The following is a 22,765-nucleotide window of genomic DNA, read 5'->3' as shown; positions in this document are numbered from 1 at the left end:
CCCACATACACACACATACAAAACAAAAACACAACTTTTTTTTTCCAGAAAATGTACAATAAGTTGTGCAGTAGTGTAATCTCTGAGAGAAGGTTTAAAAAAAATAGATAAGCCTGACCATTGTTCCAACACCAACCCTGCCTATGCGCAATTATGGGGCCACAGAGTAAAGAGAGGAAAACCAAACATAATCTGACAGCTTTCTTTCTTTCTTTTCTCTTTCTTTTCTTTCCTTCTTTCCTTTCCCCCTTTCCTTCCTTTCCTTCCCTTCCCTTCCCTCCACCTTCCTCTTCTTCCCTTCCTTCCTTTCCTCCCTCCTTCCCTCCTTCCTTCCCTCCTTCCCACCTTCTCTTTCTTTCCTTTTCTTTTTCCTTTTCTTTCTTCTTTCCTTTGTTTCACTCTGTTGCCCAGGCTGGAGTGCAGTGGTGCAATCCCTGCTCACTGCAACTTCTGCATCCTTTATGCCTAGCTAATTTTTTAATGTTTTGTAGCGATCAGGTCTTGCCCAGGGTAGTCTCAAACTCATGGGCTCAAGTGATCTTCCCACCTCAGCCTCCCAAAGTACTGAGATTACAGATATTAGGCATTCAGCCTGACCTAGCAGTCTTGAGGTGACAGAGATCAGAGTTTAGGGGAATGAAGGCAGCTAGAGTTCATAGGGCAGAGTATCAAAGAAGACGGAGTGGAACAAAGAGTCAGATCTGCAGAGCGGTCTTCCCAAGCCTTTGGCTGAATACAGATTGGTACCAGCATGAGAAGGAACTCTCCAAGGCTAGGAAAGAAACCCTGGAAATCAGTGGAATGGAGTCACTTCCAGTCCAGTGGAAGTGCAGTCACTTCCTGGAGGTCACACAAGGCTGGCATTAGTTTGTGTTCCAACCAGTGAGTATGAAGAGATCTCATGATATAGGGGGCGTTAGGATAGAATCCCCGAAGTGTCATGGCTCAGTAGTGGGGCTAAATTTGTCCTAAAATAAAGATGGCTTTGGACCTGATAGCAGAAGAACGAAAAAAAAAAATAAATAAAGATAACAACAGAAAGCACTGAAATAAAAAAGCCAACAAATAGTTTAGAAGAACAAAACCTGGTTCTTTGAAGAGATCAATACAATTGCTTAATCTCTAGTCAGATCAACTAAAAGTAAAGAGTGAGTTTAGCAAGATCACAGGATTGAAGATTAATATACAAAATCAATTGTATTTTCATATACTAGCAATGAACATTTCATAGTTAGAATAAAAAATAGCATGCATGATTAAAAATATGAAATACTTACAGACATATTCAATAAAATATTTGTACAAAAAATTGTACACTGAAAACTACAAAATATTGTTAAGAGAAATTGAAGAAAATCTAAATAGAGATGTATCATTTATGTATTTGAAGACAATATTGATAAGTTGTTAATTCTTTCAAACTATAGATTCAACACAAAAACCAATAAAAATTCCAGCAGGTTGTTTTGTTTGTCTGTTTGTATAACTGACAAGTTGATGCTAATTTATATGGAAATAGAAAAGACCTAAAGGAGCCAAAACAATTTTGAAAATGAAGAGTGATGTTGAAAGATTTATACTACCTGATTCCAAGATTTACTATAAAGCTACAGTAATCAAGACAGGGTAGTATTGTTATAACACTAGAAACATAGACTAATGGAACAGAACAAAGATTCTAGAAATAAATTCATACTATATGGTCAGTTGGTATTTTTTATAATGGTGTTCAAGTAAGCTAATGGAGGGAAGATAATCTACCTGAAATAGGTTATCAACAAATGGGGTGCTGGGGCAGTTGGATAACCATATGGATAAAGGAAAACAAAAACAAAAAAACCCATGAGCATTACCTCACACCTAAAACAAACATTAACTCTAAATGGAATACAGACCAGAGTAGGAGTAAAACTAAGACTTGTAGAAATTCTCTGACCTTCTTCTTCCAAACACATTTTAACAAATGGGCAAAAGGTTTGAACTGATACATCACAAAAGAAGATATATGAATGGCCAATAAGGACATGAAAAGATGCCCAACTTTATAAGTCATTAGGGAAATGCAAATTAAAGCCACACTGAGATACCATTACATAAAAAATTAAAAATACTGACCATACTAAGTGTTGGAGAGAAGGTGGAACAAGGCTGAAATTCTTACACATTGCTGGTGGGAATGTAAAAAGGTTTAAGCAATTTGGAAACAGTTTGAAAGTTTGAAAGTTTCTTACAAAGTTAAGTGTAGCTCACCAATGAATTCCACTCCTAGGAATTACTAAAGATATATAAAAATATATGTTTGTACAAATGCCTTTTTCCACTTATAGATAATTCTACAAAAGGCAAGGCTGTAGTGACAGAGATCAGCTAAGTGCTTGCCAGAGGCTGGGAATGGGGTGAATGTGAGATGGAATGGGGTGAACTGCTTGGTATGTGAAAGAATTTTTAGGGGCAATGATGAAAAGCAAGGCGATAAACTGGGGAAATATTTGTACCATAAATATTTGTACCATAAGCAATACAGTGTTATCTATAATAAAGCACTTGTGCAAATCAAAAAGCAATATAGAAACAAATAGAAAAATTGATAGATTTATGAATAAGCATTTCACAGAACATATAAAAGTGATAGAATTGGGAAATAGAAGCTCAGTGTTCAAACTTTGATATCAACAAAAATTGTCTAACCAAAGCAAACTATCAGAACCCTTAATCTCTGAAAATTAGATACATGGCTTCATAGGGAGGTGGAGAGAAGGTAGTTTTTCTATCACCAGAGAAAAAATTGCTGTTTAAGGAATAATCACTGGCTTGGAGTATGTACATACATACCCATGCTTTGTTAATTTGATTAAATTTTATTATAATAAAGAAGTTTGAGTATCAATAATAAAATGTATTTTAATGGTTTCATGAAAGAGTCATTTTATATTGAATTATTAGTAGTATCAATTTATTCATTATAAAAGTATAAAAACATGTCAACTCAATAATGATGTTTCTATTGTATTGCATTATTATATAAGAATATGTTGTTTATATGGATATATATTCCTTTTCAAGGCACACAATGTAACCTGAAAAAAATACTTATTAAAGTGAACAGGCATTTTGCTAAGATTAGCAGCAAAAGGATGTGAATTTTCACAGTCTTTCTGATAGCCAAAAACCTTTTCAGTATTTTGAAATAGAAAAAAACAGAAAAAAAAATGAAAAAAATAAAACTCTTACTCTTCCAATTGGCATACAAAATGCTAAAGACAAGTGAGAAGAAGGGAAAAAAGAAAGCCCTTGATAAAAGGAAAACTAGAATTGTGGGAGATGGAACCTCATGATCTTTTTGTATGAGTTGAAACTGTACAGGAGATGATAGTCTGCCAACTTCACAGGGAAGAGGGGATCTGAGGTGAAGGTTGAGCACACTAGAGACTGAAGAACAAATGCAGATGGTAAAAGACTGTGGAGATTTTTAGCAAATGCTTCTTTTGTATAGATTCCTTTTTTCTGTGGGGGTGGGAGAGACTTCCGTTAATTCATTTAAGAAACATGGTGGGAATCAAAGAAATCTGATGCCTTCACTGATTCCCTAATCTCTTGAACTAAAGACATGAGAAGCTCTGACTCTAACTTTCCCTCCCATTTCTTACTGGCTTGGGCTTTCTGGCCTCTGAAACTAATCAACGTGTGGCCAATTCAATGCATGGCTGGTCAATGTCTACAGAGATGGTCAAAGATGAGCACAGAAATGGAAAGGAAACATTCAGAACCTTCTTAATTTTATGTCTGTTGAATCTAATGATAAAAACTTTGGCTTCTATTTTATGTTTTCTTTTCCAATTTTATTTTTCTAATACTTTATTTTCATTATATTTTAAAATGATATGGGTTAAAGAAATCAATCACCAAATACAGTTTGGAAAACCCTACTTTGAAGTACAAGTCTAAAGTATAAGAGTAGCTCTAGAGGGAGAGAAAAGGTCACTGTTTTGTGAAGTTTTGAAATCAGCCTCTGAATTAAATCCTTGTTGGTTATTTGTACATCTCTCATTTTTGTTATTTATGTGGAAAAGAAGCAGTAGTAAGCATTGTTAACATTTCAGTTGGAAATTAAAAAACAAACCTCCAAAGGAAACAGAGGTATTTTTGGAATTTCATGCACAATTTGTGTTTCACATCTGGCACCAGGACTAGATCGCCAATGATACAAGAATATTGAAAACTGCAACAGATTAATAAGAATTAATATTCTTAGTAAAAATTATAGTCACTCTCTGGGGCCTGTTGGAGTCTGGAACCATCCATTTTTCCAGTCTTCTCTCCTTCCAAACACAAACTCTAGGCTCCAGCTGGCTGGGCTATACATTTGCATCACAGTGCCTCATGCATTTCCCACTCATCTAATTTTGCCAATACCATTTTCCTTGCCTAGAAATGCCTCAGATCTTCCTTTCCAGTATTTCAGTGCTTTTATCCCCCATCAGCTAAATGTCCAGAGACTCTTGAGTATCTTACCACCCAGCTGTTACTGCTAATCTTGCTCAGCAGGCTATGAGCATCTTCAAAGGATGTGCCATCAAGGTCTAGAATAAGGAGATCCTGAGACAACTGAAAAGGAGAGGTGGTAACTATCAACATCACTAGTTCCTGCCCCTTTTCCCCTTTATTGCTGGCCCGAAACTTTCTAATGGAGGAAAGAAGAAGTAAGAAAGAGGGTAGGGAAGAGACTTGTATGGGCTAACATTTGGAAGAACTTGGATTAACTCAGCATAGGGATCGTAGGTTCCACTTAGAGGAAGCTAAAGGTTGTGGACTTACTAAAGTTTATATCAGTTTTTAAATGGCAATTTATATGGTCATTTATATCAGTTTTTATATGGCGATGATATTTATAGTGTTACTTGGGCCGATGTTAGGAATTACAAAATTGCAAATTAGGTGCTGTGTGTGTGACACAATTCTCCACCTTCATTCTCCAACCAGCTTCACTCCCGTGACCTGTTCTTTTTTCCTAAGGCATTTAGTGTTTGTGCCATCTGGCTTCCCAGGGTTACCGCTCCACAGTGTTCTATAATTCCTTCACACCCAAATACCTTCCATCTCATAGAGTTTAGATTTCCTATTATTATTATTTTAGAGACATTGTTTAGTTCTGTCACCCAGGCTGGCGTGCAGTGGTGCGATCATAGCTCCAACTCCTGGGTTCAAGCTATCCTCCTGCCTCAGCCTCCAGAGTAGCTAGGTAGCTAGGACTACGAGTGTGTGCCTTTGCACCTGGCATCTATATCTATCTATCTATCTATCTATCTATCTATCTATCTATCTATCTATCTATCGAGAGAGACAGAGAGAGACAGAGAGAGAGAGATGGAGTCTCTCTATTTTGCCCAGTCAGGTATGAAACTCATGGCCTCAAGTGATCCTCCTACCTCAACCTCCTGAGCAGCTGGGATTATAGACACCTGTCACCATGCCCAGCTAATTGTTCAATTTTTTTTTTTTAAAGACGAGGTCTCACTATGTTGTCCAGACTCATTTTGAACTTCTGGCCTCAAGTGATCCTCCTGCCTGGGCTTTCCAAATTGTTGGGATTACAGGCATGGGCCACTGTGACCAGAAAAAAATTCCTTTTATGTGGGTGCTTGGTAACATCTGCTAGGCTATTCCAATATGCCAATAAAATTTAGCCCTGGGGAGGAGAAAGGAGTGCATAACTGTAGAGAAATTTGTAAATAAAATGAGAACCTTGTTCCAATAAACATGTACTTATTAAATGTGAGGGTGTGACACCCAGCTTCTCACTGCACAGCCCTGTCCTCTTTTTCTCTCCTGCCCTATCTGCATATATAGTTATTTTCTTTACCTTAAAAGGCTGTTGTCCTTGGGAGACTGGATAATAAGTAGATTAGGTTGGCAAATGGTAAATATTTGTGACCAGTTGACACTCTGGGTATCTTTATTTTGATTGTTCAATGCACTTCATATTTTTGTGTCATTTCTTCTTTTACCTTGACTATGAGTTCTGTACAGGTAGTGTCTTCAATAGTTTTATGAACCTAGTGCATTGTATGGCAATAATACATATTCAGAAATATTTTTGGTTATATTTATACTAAAATGTGAATGTGAATGGTAGTCATTCAGTGCCATGATAATCTGTCTTAAGCCTTAAGATGTTGTTTTGCAGTACAAACTTTGAAGTACCAATTGAAATCTAATACATGTGGAAGAATAATAATAGATGGGAAATTTCCACTGACATTAACCAGTGGTTTTCAAACTTTAGTGTTCATAAGAAGCCCCTGGAGAGTATGTTAACATTTATGATTATTGAACCTAAGAGATTTTGGTTCAGCAGGCCTGGAGGCATCCAGGAATCTGAATTTTTAAACAAGAATTCTAGAAAATTATAGGACACACTTTAGCAAACAGTGCATTAAAGGATATGCGTTTTTTCTTAATTAAAACACCATTTTCCTTTCTTCCAATTTTTTAATTTTTGAAAAAAATTATTGAGTGTTCTTTATGTGCAAGAAATGCAAAGATAAGTCAGACATGGTTTTTATTATATAATAGGTAAAAAAGTCTTAATGATAATAAAGGGCATAACAAGATAACAGCCTTATAAGAAGTTCAGATATAGTACTGGAGTGTTTGGGGAAAAAGTGCCAATTACTGAATAGAGGATATCCTGGAAATCTTCAAAGACAAAGTACATATGGAAATCTGGAGATGATATAAAGGGAAATTTTAGGAGAAGGTAACAATATTAGCGAAAATTCCCACTGAGGTGGGAAGTGCAGGTTATGGAGAACGTGAGCATTCCTTTGAGGGCACTAGGGGGCCACTGGAATGAGATGTGTAGCTTGGGAGAGTAGCCAGAGCTGGAGATTGTGCAGTATTGTCTTTCTTTTTTTTTGAGATGGAGTTTCACTCTTATTGCCCAGGCTGGAGTGCAATGGCATGATCTTATCTCACTGCAAACTCTGCCTCCTGGGTTCAAGTATTCTCCTGCCTCAGCTTCCCAAGTAGCTGTGATTACAAGTATGTGCCACCACGCCCAGCTAATTTTTTGTATTTTTAGTAGAGATGAAGTTTCACCATGTGGGCCAGGCTGGTCTCAAACTCCTGGACTCCAGTGATCTGTGTGCTTCATCTTCCCAAAATGCCAGGATTACAGGCATGAGCCACTGCACCCGGCCATGTGCAGACATATCTTTAGTTGGGTGAGACTCCCAAGAGAAAGGGTAAAGACAGAGAAAAAGAAAACTCAAATATCAATGCTATCTAATTTACCTAAGGCTTATAGTAGAGAATTCAGTGAGATCATGTTTGGATAGTAAACATTTTTTCTTAATTATATATGATTTCAGTACTATGATACTAATATGTAAATTTATTTCTATTGCTCCATGATATTAACTTATATTATTTGAGACAAATAAAATAAAACTCCTGAATGGGAAGAGAAAGACCAATATTAGAGCTACTAAAATGAAAATCAAAGCACTGTCTACTTAAGGTATTTCTAAAATATAATTCCATAGAATTGATCAGATATTTATACTCATTACCATCCATGTCACTTATATAGTTTAGTAAGTAAATAATATAGTGACATGGATGGTAATAAATATAAAGTAAGTGACATAGATAGTAATAAATATAAATAAGGTATATTCTAGGTAAATTCTAGAAAATCACAAAAATATTATGCAGTATTCTTTTCCACTTAAAAAACAAATCAGCCTGAAAAAACCAGACCAAGCCTGAAAGCCCTAAGGGTTAAATACTTTCACAAAGAAAACAAAAGCAAGGTAAGCTGAAGTCATGGGAAATAATAGAGACAGAGCAAGCGGCTGAAAAGATGAAGTAAAGGTTTTCCAGATGTGTAATTCTTTCTATACATTGGTGCAGTTAGTTTGCCTCACTCAGGTTCTACCAGGAAACAGGCAAATAAAAATGCAGTGTTTTTTTTTTTTTTTCTTTCTATCTTCTATCTGTAATCTAAACCTACTTTGCTGAAATTTTGCGTTTTGTTTTCTTCAGGAAAATGTCTTGATATCTACGATCTGCAGTTGTTTTCTTTTCTTTGTTTCCTTTTTTTTTTTTAAGCTGGCTTCCATTATAAATGGGAATGCTGCTGGAATGCCTGAAGATACTTGAATGACTGTTGGAATACCTGTTTTTGGAAGGACTCTTTGAGTGTGTCTCCACCCCACAGTCCTCTTGTCCACATCATAGAAAGGCCAGGCTGCTCCCTGCAGTTGGTGATGAGGGGTCACTGCTCTGTTTATGTTCTACTGTCATGGACCATCTGGGAGAATGGCTCCTGATTAGCTGTGGAATGATGAGTACCATCTCAGAGCCAAGGTCACAAGTTAGACCCAGGTCACTCTTTTAAAAGGTCCTAAATTTTGGTGCTTGAAAATATAAAATAATGAATGTTCTCTGGATATAATAAGCCAACTCTCCATTTTACTAAAGTCATAAAATAAGAAAGCCTTAATGTCCCCCTTGGGGTAACCTGGCTGGTCTTTGTTTTGTGTAGATGGACATTATTGTGTTCATCATTGCAGCTGGGATGTAGCATTCAGACGCCTTAGAAATAATAATTTAAAAAAATCATGGATGTGCCCCCCACATCCTATATTCAAGTGTACTTTTTTAAATAGAAGGGTGCTAAGTGATAGAATTCAGGTTAAGTCTAATAGAATTCTGACATTTTCTTCTCTTGAGGATTCTTTATTTTAAAACATGTATCAATTGTGTCACCCTTTTTTTCTGTTTTTGTATTCCTTTTAAAATAAACACATATTTATATACATATATATTTATTTATATAAATATATATGTATATAAACATGTTTATATATACATAAATAAATTTACCTTTTTAAAATTTATATTCTTTCCTCTTTTGGTTGTACAATGTTAGCTATCACCATTTAATATCTTACTAACGGTGATTAAATGGAATGAGGGGATACTAATATAGTCTATTGAAAATATCAAATTGTTAAGGGCAGTAGCACATGACCCAAACAAATTACAATGCAAATTAAAAGCCAAATTGCAGGCAGTCATGGTGTCTTACACCTGTAATCCCAGCACTTTGGGAGGCTGAGTTGGGAGGATCTCTTAGAGCCAGGAGTTTGAGACCAGCCTGGAAAACATGGTGAGATCCTGTCTCTGTATTGAAAAACATTTTAAAAAATTAGTCATGTTGGTGCATGCCTGTAGTCCCAGCTTCTGGGGAGGCTGAGGCAGGAAGGTCGCTTAAGCCCAGGAGTTATAGGCTGCAGTGAGACATGACTGCACCACTCACTGCATTCCAGCTTAGGAAATAGAATGTGAACCTGTCTCTAAAACAATAAATTAATTAAAAATAAATAGCCAATGACATGTTCAGATTAAATAAAGTGATTTAAAAAGGAAGATAATTTAGTCAAGGGGAAAAAGAAAATTCACAAATCTTAAAAATGTAAGCTACGATGGCACTGATTTATGAGTGAGGCTGAAAGAGATGGGTTGGAAGATGTTTCCTGGGCTCCCATGTAATTATAAAATAATATAGTTCTGTAGCCTAAAAGGGTCATGTGAAAAATTGCAATTTTATTGAACAGGCAGGATATACCTAGTTCTAACAAGGTTTTGTGGAGTAAAACAAATACTGTACTGTTAATATTATATGTCATACAGAATAATTTATGCAGAAACCTCCCTGTGCTCTGTCCTTTCATTCCTCTGTTTCTGCAAACCACTGGCCACCACTGATCTTTTTACTGTTTCCATGGTTTCCCTTTACCAGAATATCACACAATTTGAACTATACTTTCTGGTTAGTTTTGCTGTGAACTTAAAATTGCTCTAAAAATAAAGCCTAATTATTAATGAAATAAGCATCTTTTAGGTGCACTGTGCTGTGCTACATGATGTTTTAAAAGATTAAAAGCTGCTGGGAAGCATTGCTGAGATAAATGGAACCCTCAAAGGACAATGACAGTCCATCAGTCATCAATTACAACAGCCAGTTCAGACTCTATGTGCTGTAGTTGTATCATATCAGAAAGTATGAAATTAATGTGAGCAGGGGTTATCATAGAAGACCTCATGGTGAAGCCAGGACACAAACGAGTCACTGGGGGATGGGGTAGATAATTTCTGGAAGGGAAACAGGAGGAGCAAAGGTCAAGTTATGTAGAAGCAGCTTGAGGAGAAAAGTGAGGTTGTTACCATGGCTACAGCAGAAGGTGTGTGCTAGAAGAGGCTGGAAAATAAGGGTGGAAAGGAAGAGTAAGGCCAGATTATGGAAATAATTTATTCATCAGCCTGAAAAGTCTTGACATTTAAACACTACGTATAGCATAGCGGCTAAGAGCATGCACTGTTGTCTGCATTGCTGTCTTTGAATCTTGATTTGGCTATAGTGTGACTCTGTGTATCTTAGGAAGCCACTCTGAGTCTCAGGTCCTTCACCTGTATAATGTAGATAACAGTAACACCTACCGCATGGGGTCACTAGGGGATTAACTGAGTTCACATCTATAAAGTGCTTGGAAAAGTGCAGGCATAGAGTCAATTCTGGTTATTATTATTCTCAATTCAGCCATTCATTACACAAACTTCAACCAAAACATCTGTTAAGAGGCTGGCATTACAGGGGTGAAGGGAAGATGTCTGCCTTTTAGGAAATCACATCTCAGTGGGGAAGATATTTAGATAAATATATCTAAGAAGATCACAGACTCGAAGAAAAAGGGAAAATTTTAAAAAGTGATTGACTGTACTGTTATTTTTCCCATTTATCTATTTCTTTAAATCCATAGAAAAGAACTGATTTAACATTTATATTAATAAGAAGTTTATAGCATTACCAGGTGTGAGTCACAGGAATGGGACAGGGACGTCATTGGGAAATTTTAAAAACAAATATAATACCCTACTGCGTGTGCATCAGGACTCTTTAGCGATCATTTTGGTTAAGTAGAACTTTAAAAACTCATTACAACAGTCAAGACAAAATAGTTTCTTAAATCCATGATCCACACTTCTCCTGAATTAGAGAGATTAGTTTTCTGCACAGCCTGCAGACAACAAGATGGGCACCAGCCATTTTTTGGGCATTGGTGAATTCGTTATGTTGTTAATAACTCTTTAAGTTTTCCTACTTTGATGCAACACATCTAAAAATTATGTCTTCATTTTATAATAGAAATGTCTATGGTATCCATTGAGAGAGATGTTGAGGCCAGGCATGGTGGCTCATGCCTGTAATCCCAGCACTTTGAGAGACTGAGGCAAATGGATCACCTGCGTTCAAGATTTCGAGACTAGCCTGGCCAACAAGGTGAAACCCTGTCTCTAGTAAAAGTACAAAAATTAGCTGGGCATGGTGGCATATGCCTGTAATTCCAGCTGCTTGGGAGGCAGAGGCAGGAGAATTGCTCAAACCTGGGAGACAGAGGTTGCAGTGAACTGAGATTGTACCACCGCACTCCAGCCTGGGTGGCAGAGTGAAACTCTGTCTAAAAAAAAAGATGTTAAACTTGCCTACAGAAGTGCTTTAAGCCAATGGAGGGTCAATACGAGAAGTATAGTGATGCCAGCAGAACTGTAAGTCATTTATACCTCACGGAGGTCAAAGTAATACCTTGTTACATGTAACTTTCCAAAGTAAATGTACCTCTCCAAAGAAACTAGGATCAACAGTTTTCTTGTGAGGACATATTTGTGTATAGATTCATATTATTAATAAAGGTAACTAAACTACAAACTGTGCACTGGAAGCTCTATGCAGGTAAAAATTTAATGACATATAAGTGATGATCAGATTTTTTTTTTTTTTTTTTTGAGACAGAGTCTCACTCTGTTGCCCAGGCTGGAGTGCAGTGGGGCGATCTCGGCTCACTGCAACCTCTGCCATCTCCCATGTTCAAGCATTCTTGTACCTCAACCTCCCAAGTAGCTGGGGTCACAGGTGTGTGCCATCATGCCCAGCTAATTTTTGTATTTTTAGTAGAGATGGGGTTTCACCATGTTGGCCAGGCTGGTATCAAACTCCTGACCTCAAGTGATTTGCCTGCCTTGGCCTCCCAAAGTGCTGGAATTACAGGTGAAAGCCATTGTGCTCAGTTAGATTTTGAACTAAATGGAAGATCTTTAGTTGCTTTCTTGACAAAATTGATTCAAAGGGCCTTTTCATAAATTGTCTTTCTTTAGAGAAGATTGAAAATGAGAAATTAATTTTTCTACTGATAAAAGTCAATGGCAATTCAAGCACTGAACTGCAAAGCTATCTTATTGGCCCATACCGGCAGTTCATAGATATCTCTTCATACAGCTGATAGCCGTTCTTTTCAACAGATAATGGGAGGAGCAAAATATACCTAAGATATTTTGGAGGAATAAATTAAAAGTTCGTCAGATATTGTGAAAAGTCCCGGACATGGATAGACCTGAGATTATCTGAATGTCTACATGAGTTGTTTCATCTGCCAAATAAACAGATTGATTCAAAACTATTTCTTGAGCACCTCCTCTGTGCAAGATACCACATTGCATGTTGGGTGACAAAAAATGAAACAGGAAGTTTCTGCCTTCAAGGAACTCGTACCCTGATATAGCATAAAATTCATGAACAGAAATACATCATAGAGAGCATGAAATGTCATAATAAATATCCCAATGAAGTGCTACCTTCAGCTGCGGAGACCTGGGAAGACCACTCCAAATGTGGGAGGAAACATTTGAATTGGAACGTGTTAAAAGAGAAATTATCATATCCCTGTGTTGCTTAAAATATAATTGAGAGGAAAAGAAAATAGTTTCTATTGGTTTTGGTAACATAGTAGATTTATCTCACCTACTTAGCAATAGCAAAAATACCAACAGAAAATGAAGAAATATTTGGAAAATTATCTGTGTTTTGAAATACCCTATAAGTTCAAGATCTTGGGCATTTAAGAATAGATTACTTATATTTTTCATGAATTCCTTGATACCTGAAAGCTAATGTGTTTTCTTTCAACAGCCCAGTCAACCACAGCCAACATTTCATGGATTAGTTTACATTAGGTTTTAGAAACACTGAGAAGTTATGTGTGGGCATACCCTAAATTCTTTCCTCATAAAGAAGCAGGCAAGCAGAGACCTTAATACTTAAAAAAAAAAAAAAAAAAAAAAGTGAAGTAAGTATTTATAAGCCATTAGTGTAAAAATGATGAAATTTACTTTCTGAGAGTGAAAGAGAATAAAGAATTTGGAATGTTGATCAAGGCCCAGGCTGGCCAGATAAAGACAATTTTCACATCTTGCTAAACCCTTTAAAACAGCTGGGGGCCTTTGCCATTACAAGAGCTTCATTCAGAGTAGAAAGATAAGACTACATTTGGCTTTGGGAGTATCATGCATATAGAGCAAAATATTTGCTGAGTTTTACAATAATACCAGGCACTGTGAGTACTGAGCTGAATGAAACAAATTCTGTCTTTAAGGTGTTCACAGCCTAGTGGGAAAGACAGCAATAAAACCAGTCAGATCCATACTAAAGTGAAGACACAAAATCGGGCAGAATCTTTCCAAAGAGAAGTCTGAAATAGAGCGGTCCTATTTTTACTTTTTCAGCAAATCTCTTTGGATTTGTATATCTTGGAGCATGGCTCAGAGTGGATATATCATATTAATCATTCTCTGAATCCAAGCAGTGATGATCGGACTTGAAAAGGTAGAAGTGTCTTTCCATTTTAGGTTTTTATTGTTGTTGTTCATCTGTATTTCTTTCTCAGGGATCAAAAGCAGCCAAGGAAATTAACACCAAAATGCATCAAGTCTGGGCTTTGTTGTTTAGTATGTTTACAAGAAGGTTGGAATAAAATTAGGAAAATTCTCATTTTTACCCTTACACGTTTACCACAAAGAAGTGTTTGATTTCTATTTTCTGCTTTACAACCACAACACATAATTTGAAGAGACCATGACTCTGGTATATGCTTCTGAAAGCTATCTTTCACAAGGATTTCAGGCTATAATTATTCATTATCTTGATTTTTAACATTTTATGGCCAACCAAATAACTTCCAGGCAGGAGAATAAACATTCTGAGAAAAATGACCAAGGAATGCAACCAAAGTCAGGCTGTAAGTCATCTTTTTCAATGGCCCCCTTTACACATTTGTGTGGCACAGATCCCCAAACAGTACCATTAATTCATGACCTGGCTGACATATTTGGTCGTTGTGTGGAATAGTAGGAGTAATGGAGAAGGTTAAATAAAAAGTTTCCAAATAACATTAACTCTAAGTCTGTAAGATTGTAGCCAGAGCATTTTTGTAATTACAATTTATTGATGAATACATATTTTACAGAAAATCCACTATATTTTAACAGCTATTTTAATTGCAGAACACATACAGACAATATTTGTAATCTAGAAAAGTTCGTGATCTACTGAAGACACACAGCTAAGCAAGATAATAAAACTATAACAGAAAAGATATAGCATTTTAGGAGCACAGAATAAGCTCTATGATTAGCTCTGCCTGGCAAATAAGTCACTAAGGAAGTGATATTATTGTTGGATCTAATGAAGCAAGTAGGATTTTTAAGACAGGGGTAAAAACAACCTATTATGTGCTAATGCTCACTACTTGAGTGACAGGGCTAGCTGCACCCCAAACCTCTGCATCAAGCAATATACCCATTCAACAAACCTGCACTTGTACCCCTTGAATTAAAAAAAAAAAAAAGATGAAACAACTTTTTTAAAAGCCGTTTTTAGCTAGTGATAATGGCTTATTTTGCATGGGCTGCTGTGCAGCCTGAAAATTTGTGTGGGGTTCTTTGATTTAATTTTAGAATGAGAGATTTCATGTTACTCTATATTAATAGTTTTCAAATATGCTCAAAGTGCCATTTTTTAAAAAATTCTTATGTATTTTTTGCTTAAAGTGCCATTTTAGTGACTAAAATGCAGTTCTACTTTTCCAAGAGAGAACAGTTTTTTTTTTTCTTTTTGAGATGGAGTTTTGCTTTTGTCACCCAGGCTGGAGTGCAATGGTGTGATCTTGGCTCACTGCAACCTCCGGCCCTTGGGTTCAGATGATTCTCCTGCTTCAGCATCCCGAGTAGCTGGGATTACAGGCACATGACACCACGACCCGGCTAATTTGTGTATTTTTAGTAGAGATGGGGTTTCATCATATTGGTCAGGCTGGTCTTGAACTCCTGACCTCAGGTGATCCATCTGTCTTGGCTTCAGAAAGTGCTGGGATTACATGCGTGAGCCACCACACTCGGCAGAGAGAACACATTCTAAGTCATAAGGGTAGATGTATTTCTTCCCCATGGGATTAAATGAAACTATTTTCATTTAGGATGAAAAAAAAAGATGTGGCCGGGCATGGTAGCTCATGCCTGTAATCACAGCACTTTGGGAGGCTGAGGTCGGTGGATCATTTGAGGCCAGGAGTTCAAGCACAGCCTGGCCAACATAGTGAAACCTGTCTCTACTAAAAATACAAAAAACATTAGCTGGGCATGGTGGTAGGCACCTGTAATCCCAGCTACTTGGGAAGCTGAGGCAGAATTGCTTGAACTCAGGAGGTGGAGGTTGCAATGAGTCGAGATGGTGCCATTGCACTCCAGCCTGGGCAACAAGAGCAAAACTCTGTCTCAAAAAAAGATACTCCTCGTTTTTTTTCTGAATGAGCCATCTTTCACTCTACCTCTCTGCCTCTAGCTATCATCAGGTTCCAGTTGTATGCTGCAAATCTAGGCAGAAGATGAAAGTAGAGAGGTAGAAGGGATTCTATGGTAGCTACGGTTTGAGCAACCAAGAAACAAAATGAAGAAAAAGAAAAATTAAAGAAAAAACTATAGTATTTTTCTATGTTCTGTGCTCTAATTATAATTATTATTCTGTCTCAGATCCTAAGAAGGCACATTCTCATCCAGAGTTTCCTGAAGACAATATTTTGATTTGATTCCTTGCCTGGGAAGCTTTCTGAATAAGCAGTGATAAGAAATTCTCAATTGAAAAGAGGAGAAGGAGGGATGCCTGCTTGATGGGATATCCTCCAACTAGACTCTGAGTTCCTACAGGGCAGTTCCTATGCCTTATTCATAGCTGCTTCCTCAGTAGAACCTAATATGATGCCTAGAACACACTGCTGTTCAGTATTTGTGGAATGACTGAATCCATAAAAGGCTGTTTCAAACTTCCCTCCCTTTGAAGATTTTTGTCATCACAGGGCAGGAGACAAGCAGCAGAACTGATCCCACTGGGCTATATTATCATGGCAGGCTGGATCAGAATAGAAGATAGCTACTTACAGCACACACAGAGCAATGACACAACTGCAATTCAAGGATGATTAATGGAATGTGCCCCACATGATTTCGTTCAGAGCTTCACAAAGCCTGGTAGAGTTGGTTCCAGTTAGCTTGGATGAGAGGTCACACAGATTAAAAATAGACTTTCTTAATAAAGAACAATAGGCTACATTCATTTAGAAAGATAGAAAAAAGGATGTCAGGCCTTAGGGGTGGGTATGAAGCTTAATCCTATTTAAGGCTTAATTAACCCCAAGAAGATTGAGTGGCTCTTCTGCCTTGATGGCTGTTCTTCTATCTAATGGAAGCTTACCAACAGAGATCCGTAAAGATGAAATAAACAAGGCTTACATTTGTATATAGAACACTCAAAATATTTCTAATGTTTCAAATAATACAGCTTAGAAATACAAGAATTAGATTGCTTAGACTGTTACGGTACCTAAAACTTTTGAAATAAATCACATTCTCTTTTGAATTGTTATATTTGTTGCCATGATTCACAAAATATTAAAACATGAGCATCTTTCTTGACAGGTAAATTCACCTCCTTAAAAAAAATTCTTTCTTATACTTAAATGATCAAAAAATTATATTTTATCCTAAATATGTCAGCATATTCTCCAAAAATCTAAATAAAAATTCATTCTGGAGTAAATTCTAATCATTCTAGTATTTTCATAAAGAGGAGATGACAGGTTTTGCTCAAATCAGTCCATCCTGAGTTGATAAGTATCTGTGATGGGGCATCCAGGTGCCAGGGGCCTGTGGTGGTCATATGTGTCATCTTATGAAACCTCTGCAAATTTAATTTCTCAACTCTTAATGTATGTCTCACCCATATAGAAAAGACTCAAAAAGATTAAATAAGGAAGGACAGTTAATATCATTTTTAAAAATTATTGAGCTTAAGGAGGAAAATTTCCAGGATTATGGTAAAAAGTAGCGGTTACACCATATTTATGTTCCCTATTTAATTAATTCTTTGTTTTAAAAATATTTTCAAGCCAGATGCGGTTGGCTTATGCCTATAATCCCAGCACTTTGGGAGGCCGAGGCAGGCAGATCACCTGAGATCAGAAGTTCGAGACCAGCCCGGCCAACATGGCGAAACCCTGTCTCTAATAAAAATATGAACGTTGGCTGGGCATGGTGGCACATGCCTGTAATCACAGCTACTCAGGAGGCTGAGGCAGGAGAATTGATTGAACCTGGGAGGCAGAGGTTGCAGTGAGCCAAGATCGCACCACTGCACTCCAGCATGGGTGACAGAATGGGACTCCATCCCAAATAAATAAATAAGTAAGTAAGTAAGTAACTTTTCAAAATATTTCAGAAGCCTGACAGCAGGAAGTGCTTCTCTCTGTCAAACTGAAGCCATTTAACTGGAAAAGGAGAAAGATAACTCTCTGCCTTCCCATCTCCTCCAATGATATCATTTCCTTTTCTTCTTTCCCCTCCCAACCAGCCAACAACTCACATCCCAATTTTTTTCTTGGGATATGAAAAAACTTGCTAACATTCTGGAATAGGAGACAACTTTGTTTTGTTATATACATTGTGTAAATTGCAGGGAATCATGGGAACACCCATTTAAGATACTGGAGATTTAAAACTTTAAATCCATTCAATTTGGCCATTACTTTCAATGGCCAAAACTGCAATTACTTTTGCACTAACCTGCTATTAATACGTATGATGTTAGCACATTGTTGAGTAATTTTTCTCTTGAGCTGACATATGATGCCAGTTCAATATTTCCCCTTTATTCTGAAGGGAAAGTTTTCAACATTATTAAAATGAAGAAATAAGACATAGCCTAAACATGAGAGAAAAGTTTAGCTCACTGAAGGACACAAACTAGGAAAATTCTGTGTGAAAACTATCTAGCAGCAAAAATAAGATCACTGACATAGAAAGCAAACATCCCCCTCAGACAAACTCTAATGCGTTAGTGTAAAGGCACTTGAAATTTTAGTATTTTCTCTAATATGAGACTATAAACTTAATATAGCTTTTAAAAATCACAAATGTCTACAAACTAAGTGATGTACTTCAAGTTAGATAATATACCTTTAATCTGCTTTTGTTTTTATTATACAGAGCTCATAAGACAGTATGATTTTTTTTTTTAAAGCACAAGGACTGATGAGAAATGTAACTGTGAAAAATTAGACTTGGATCTACCAATTAGACATGGATCTACCAATCCAAGTCTAATTTTTCATAGTTTCATTTCTCATTTTCTGTAATACTGTCTCATTGTCCATTTTTCCATAATACTGTTAAATAATTATAATTAGAGCACAGAACATAGAAAAATACTATAGTTTTTTCTTTAATACAATTATTCACATTGTTTCATCACTATATTTTTGATAGTATAGCATCCAGGTTTTTTGGTTTGTTTTTGTTTTTTGTGTTTTTGAGACGAAGTCTTATACTGTTACCCCGGCTGGAGTGCAATGGTGTGATCTGGGCTCACTGAACTTTCCGCCTCCTGGTTCAAGCAATTCTCCTGCCTCAGCTTCATGAGTAGCTGGAATTACAGGCACCTGCCACCATGCCTGGCTAATGTTTTGTATTTTTAGTAGAAACAGAGTTTCACTGTGTTGGCCAGGATGGTCTTGAGCTCCTGACCTTGTGGTCTGCCTGCCTGGGCTTCCCAAAGTGCTGAGATTACAGGTGTGAGCCACCGTGCCCAGCAAGCATCAATATTAAATATCAATTACATCTTTTTCTGTGACTACTAAATAAGTCATTGAGATTAAAAATAAATATTGATAATTACTAACAACTGATTTCCAAAGACCGTTCCCCAGAACGCTGATCAACATCTAATCCTTTTACTTAAGAAAAAAACTGGTTGCAGTTATGAGGAAGATCACAACAAGCACACGTCTTATTCTAACACAATGTCATTATGTCAGAAAACCACATATATTTTTCTCATATATTGAGCAAAACAAATTTCTTTCACAGAATTTAAACATTTTCCCAGATAGTCATGAGATGTATACATTTTATGTATTTAATAAAATGCCTACTTTAAGATAAAATTTCATTCTAAAATAGATTGGCAAGAAAACATAATCAGAATGTTAACTTACCAGCCTTTTCCTTCTCTGAAATACCTGGAATAGCCTGAAAAGAAAAAGACACAAAAATTGTGGTATTATTAGGACGAAACATCAAAATGCATCATGAGAAATAAGATGAAATATAATTAATGAAGCAAATATTAAATAGAGCCTGCCAATAGAAAAATCAGCATTTTGGAACTATCATTAAAATCACTAGATCTGTCTTTGATAACTGTTAATAATCTTCTACTTATTTTCTTGTCTGAAGGCAGACTCAATCTAATGTATATCCATATTATCTTTAAATAATACTGAGAATAGGCTGGGCCATGGTGGCTTGTACCTGTAATCCCTGAACTTTGGGAGGCAGAGGCAGGTGAATCGTTGAGCCTGGGAGTTTGAGACCAGCCAGGACATCATGGTGAAACAACATCTCTATAAAAAATATAAAAACTGGTTGGGCATGGTGTCGTGCACCTGTAGTCCCAGCTACTCAGAAGGCCAAGGTATGAGAATCACCTGAGTCCAGGGAGGTCAAAGCTGCAGTGAGCTATGATTGTTCCACTACAACCCAGCCTGGGGAACAGTCAGACCCCCATATCAAACAAACAAACAAAAAACATTGGCAATAAATAAATCTAAAAACACTTTGAATCAGGATAGAATTTTTGAAGTTAAATTTTTTCATCCTATTTTTTGGGAGACAGAAGCAAATTGGTTAGTTTCTGGGCATTTCAAATCTCTTCCCTGTTGTTTATTTTCTCTGAGCACTAGAGTGAGCTATCTTACCTCTCAAGGCTCAGGTTCCTTCTTTATTAATTGCATCCAGATAATCACATCTACTTCACAGGATTGCTGAAAGAACTAAAGGCAGCAGCCTCTATAAAGCATACTAGATCTTCAGGGAAATGCCACTCTTAATATTATTAAAATGGGCCTGGGTCCAGTGGGTTAGTTGACTGATATAAAAGATGTACAAGTTCAATCCCCAGCATTTATCACTATCATTATTTTAAAAAATAGAGTTCAGAATGATATCTTTTCAAGAACTTAATGCTTAGCTGTCTAGTTCTACTGTTTGCGGATACCCCAAAACAAATGAAGCAAGTTGACTTTCTCGTTCTTATTCATCTCAGTTACTCATGTATAAAATATAGCTGGGGATGTATTAACTGACCCATTGGGATTTGATGCCTTCTACCACATAACCACTGACCGCAGGATAGATCCAAAGGTGATATTTCTTCATTCTTCATTACTTCAGGAACAACATCCTCAGAGTTGAGGTAAGAAAGGCACACTCAAATGGGTAATTTTGAGTGTGTGTGTGTGGGAGAGAGAGAGAGAGAGAGAGAGAGAGAGAGAGACAGACCCAAGTGCACCTCTGGAGTAGATCAGCCCAAGAAAATACCATTAATCTTAATTTCTAGAAATAGTAAATATCAAATCATCTATATTTTTGTGAAATATTGACCGTTGCTGAGATCTTCATCTTTGGGATTTGGGGGATTTGGCGATTGATGCAATTATTAACTAAGGTAAAGATTTCCCTATGAATAAAAAGTAGAGGTGGGGGGGGGTTGTTTTGGCAAGATTAATCTATACTGAAAGCATGTTTTGACTCAATCTCAATCTACATGTAATTGTTCAGCACTGTTTTCTGAATGTGAACCTTGACTCCGCATCCTTCCAAAGATGCAGACTTACAGATTAAATGGCAGCCTGGGGGATCAGGACCAGAGATCAGGGCTTCCGATGAATGACAGGCTGCCAGCATTTTCCTGGGCATTCTTTCATTTATAAAAAAGCCATATCACTTTTCTTTTCCTTCAAAAATTTCTCTGATTCAATACTACAGGAAAGCAATTTCCTCCTTTTACAAGTGATCCTACAGTTTTGGTTATGTTTATTTGCTTTCTATGCATCTCTTAAAACATATTTAAAAATGGAATTAAACCCAAGCTATGCATTAAATGTTAAGTGTAGCCCCCAAATTTGCCCCAATCAGCAGTTTTAAAATAAATTCTCTCTTTTATGAAAAGCAAACAGAAAATAAAACCAAAACCCTTCTTTTCTCAATAAGATTGGAAAAGTTTGTGACAGGTTATTAAAGGATGTTCTTAGAGAAATTTCCTCAGTATAAAAATAGCTAATGAGTACTGGGTGCTTAGTATGCTTACGGCCCAGTTTTATGCTTTTACTTGCATAAATTCACTCCATCTTTAGAACACTCCTGTAAAGTCCTGGAAAGTAAAGTAACTTTTGTGAGGTCATACTGTCATTAACAGAAGCAAGGCACGATGTAAGCATGCTGGCCTCTGAGCCACATTAAACAGATTTATTTTGAAATGAAGGAGGAAAAAAGTTTGGATTGGTCTTATGATAAGACATTTACTTAGAACACAAAATATTTGTACAGGAATATTTGTATGGGACATTTAGACATTGGCTAAGGAAGCCCTCTCTTTTCACAGCAAATCCATTTAAGTCAGGTTGAATGCTTTGCCCCGAATCACGAGTTGACCAGTGACAAAAACAAGCCTTTTCTATATTTTGATTTCAAAATATATAACCAAGCATGTGTAAGTAAATATTTAATAAAAATGATAGTTGGGGTATCAAGCAAAAATATATTTTAGCTTTCTTATAGCCAATGTCCACATTTCATGTAGCCAATGACAATTACTTTAGAATCTTACTACACTCTGTGTGATTTTTAAGCTACCAATGCTCACTTCCATTAAATAACTTCAAAGGCCATATTACAATATAGAGAAAGCATAGTCAAAGTGTAGTATTCCTAGAAATTTATAACTTCTTTTTTTTTTTTTTTTTTTTTTTTTTTTTTTTATTTTTTATTTTTTTTTTTTTTTTTTTTTTTTTTTTTAAATATGGAACGCTTCACGAATTTGCGTGTCATCCTTGCGCAGGGGCCATGCTAATCTTCTCTGTATCGTTCCAATTTTAGTATATGTGCTGCCGAAGCGAGCACGAAATTTATAACTTCTTTTTAAGATCAAAACCACATAGTGATAACAGGTGGCTATTCCTACAATGATTTATCTTTAAATTTGAGGGAGAATTGTCTCTCTAGCAAATTGTTTATGAATAATATATTCAATTATTAAGTTTCTGAAATTTTCCAGAGATAAAAGGCATTAGAAACAACTGAAAAATGCTGACATTTGCTTTACAGTTAATTAAAGCTGATTGCTAATTCTTAATTACATGCTTCACATTATCCTAGGTACAAAAACTCTTAGCAAAGATTTATTCTTTTTGTGGAATTCACAAGCTAATTAAAGAAGTTAAAAAAAGGCAAAGAATGGATGCTGAATGGGAATGATTAGCCA

At 36.5% G+C, this 22,765-nt stretch overlaps 1 protein-coding gene and 1 non-coding gene across 5 annotated transcripts in view; both read right to left on the bottom strand.

Moving 5' to 3' along the window:
• The window catches only part of DLC1 (DLC1 Rho GTPase activating protein), a 546,175-nt gene that overhangs the window by 200,762 nt on the left and 322,648 nt on the right, over positions 1-22,765 (bottom strand). For all 4 annotated transcript variants that reach the window (XM_037740874.1, XM_037740877.1, XM_017535550.2 and 1 more), the window contains one exon: positions 19,440-19,473. In XM_037740874.1, coding sequence (XP_037596802.1) covers positions 19,440-19,473 — 34 coding nt within the window. The remainder of the gene's footprint in view (positions 1-19,439; positions 19,474-22,765) is intronic.
• LOC119472482 lies at positions 22,298-22,404 on the bottom strand. The gene has a single exon (XR_005201630.1). It is a non-coding gene; the product is annotated as a U6 spliceosomal RNA (small nuclear RNA).

The sequence above is a fragment of the Cebus imitator genome, unplaced genomic scaffold (genome assembly GCF_001604975.1).
Source record: "Cebus imitator isolate Cc_AM_T3 unplaced genomic scaffold, Cebus_imitator-1.0 Scaffold5, whole genome shotgun sequence".
Taxonomy (NCBI): Eukaryota; Metazoa; Chordata; class Mammalia; order Primates; family Cebidae; genus Cebus; species Cebus imitator.
This window is presented reverse-complemented; position numbering and strand designations above follow the sequence as displayed.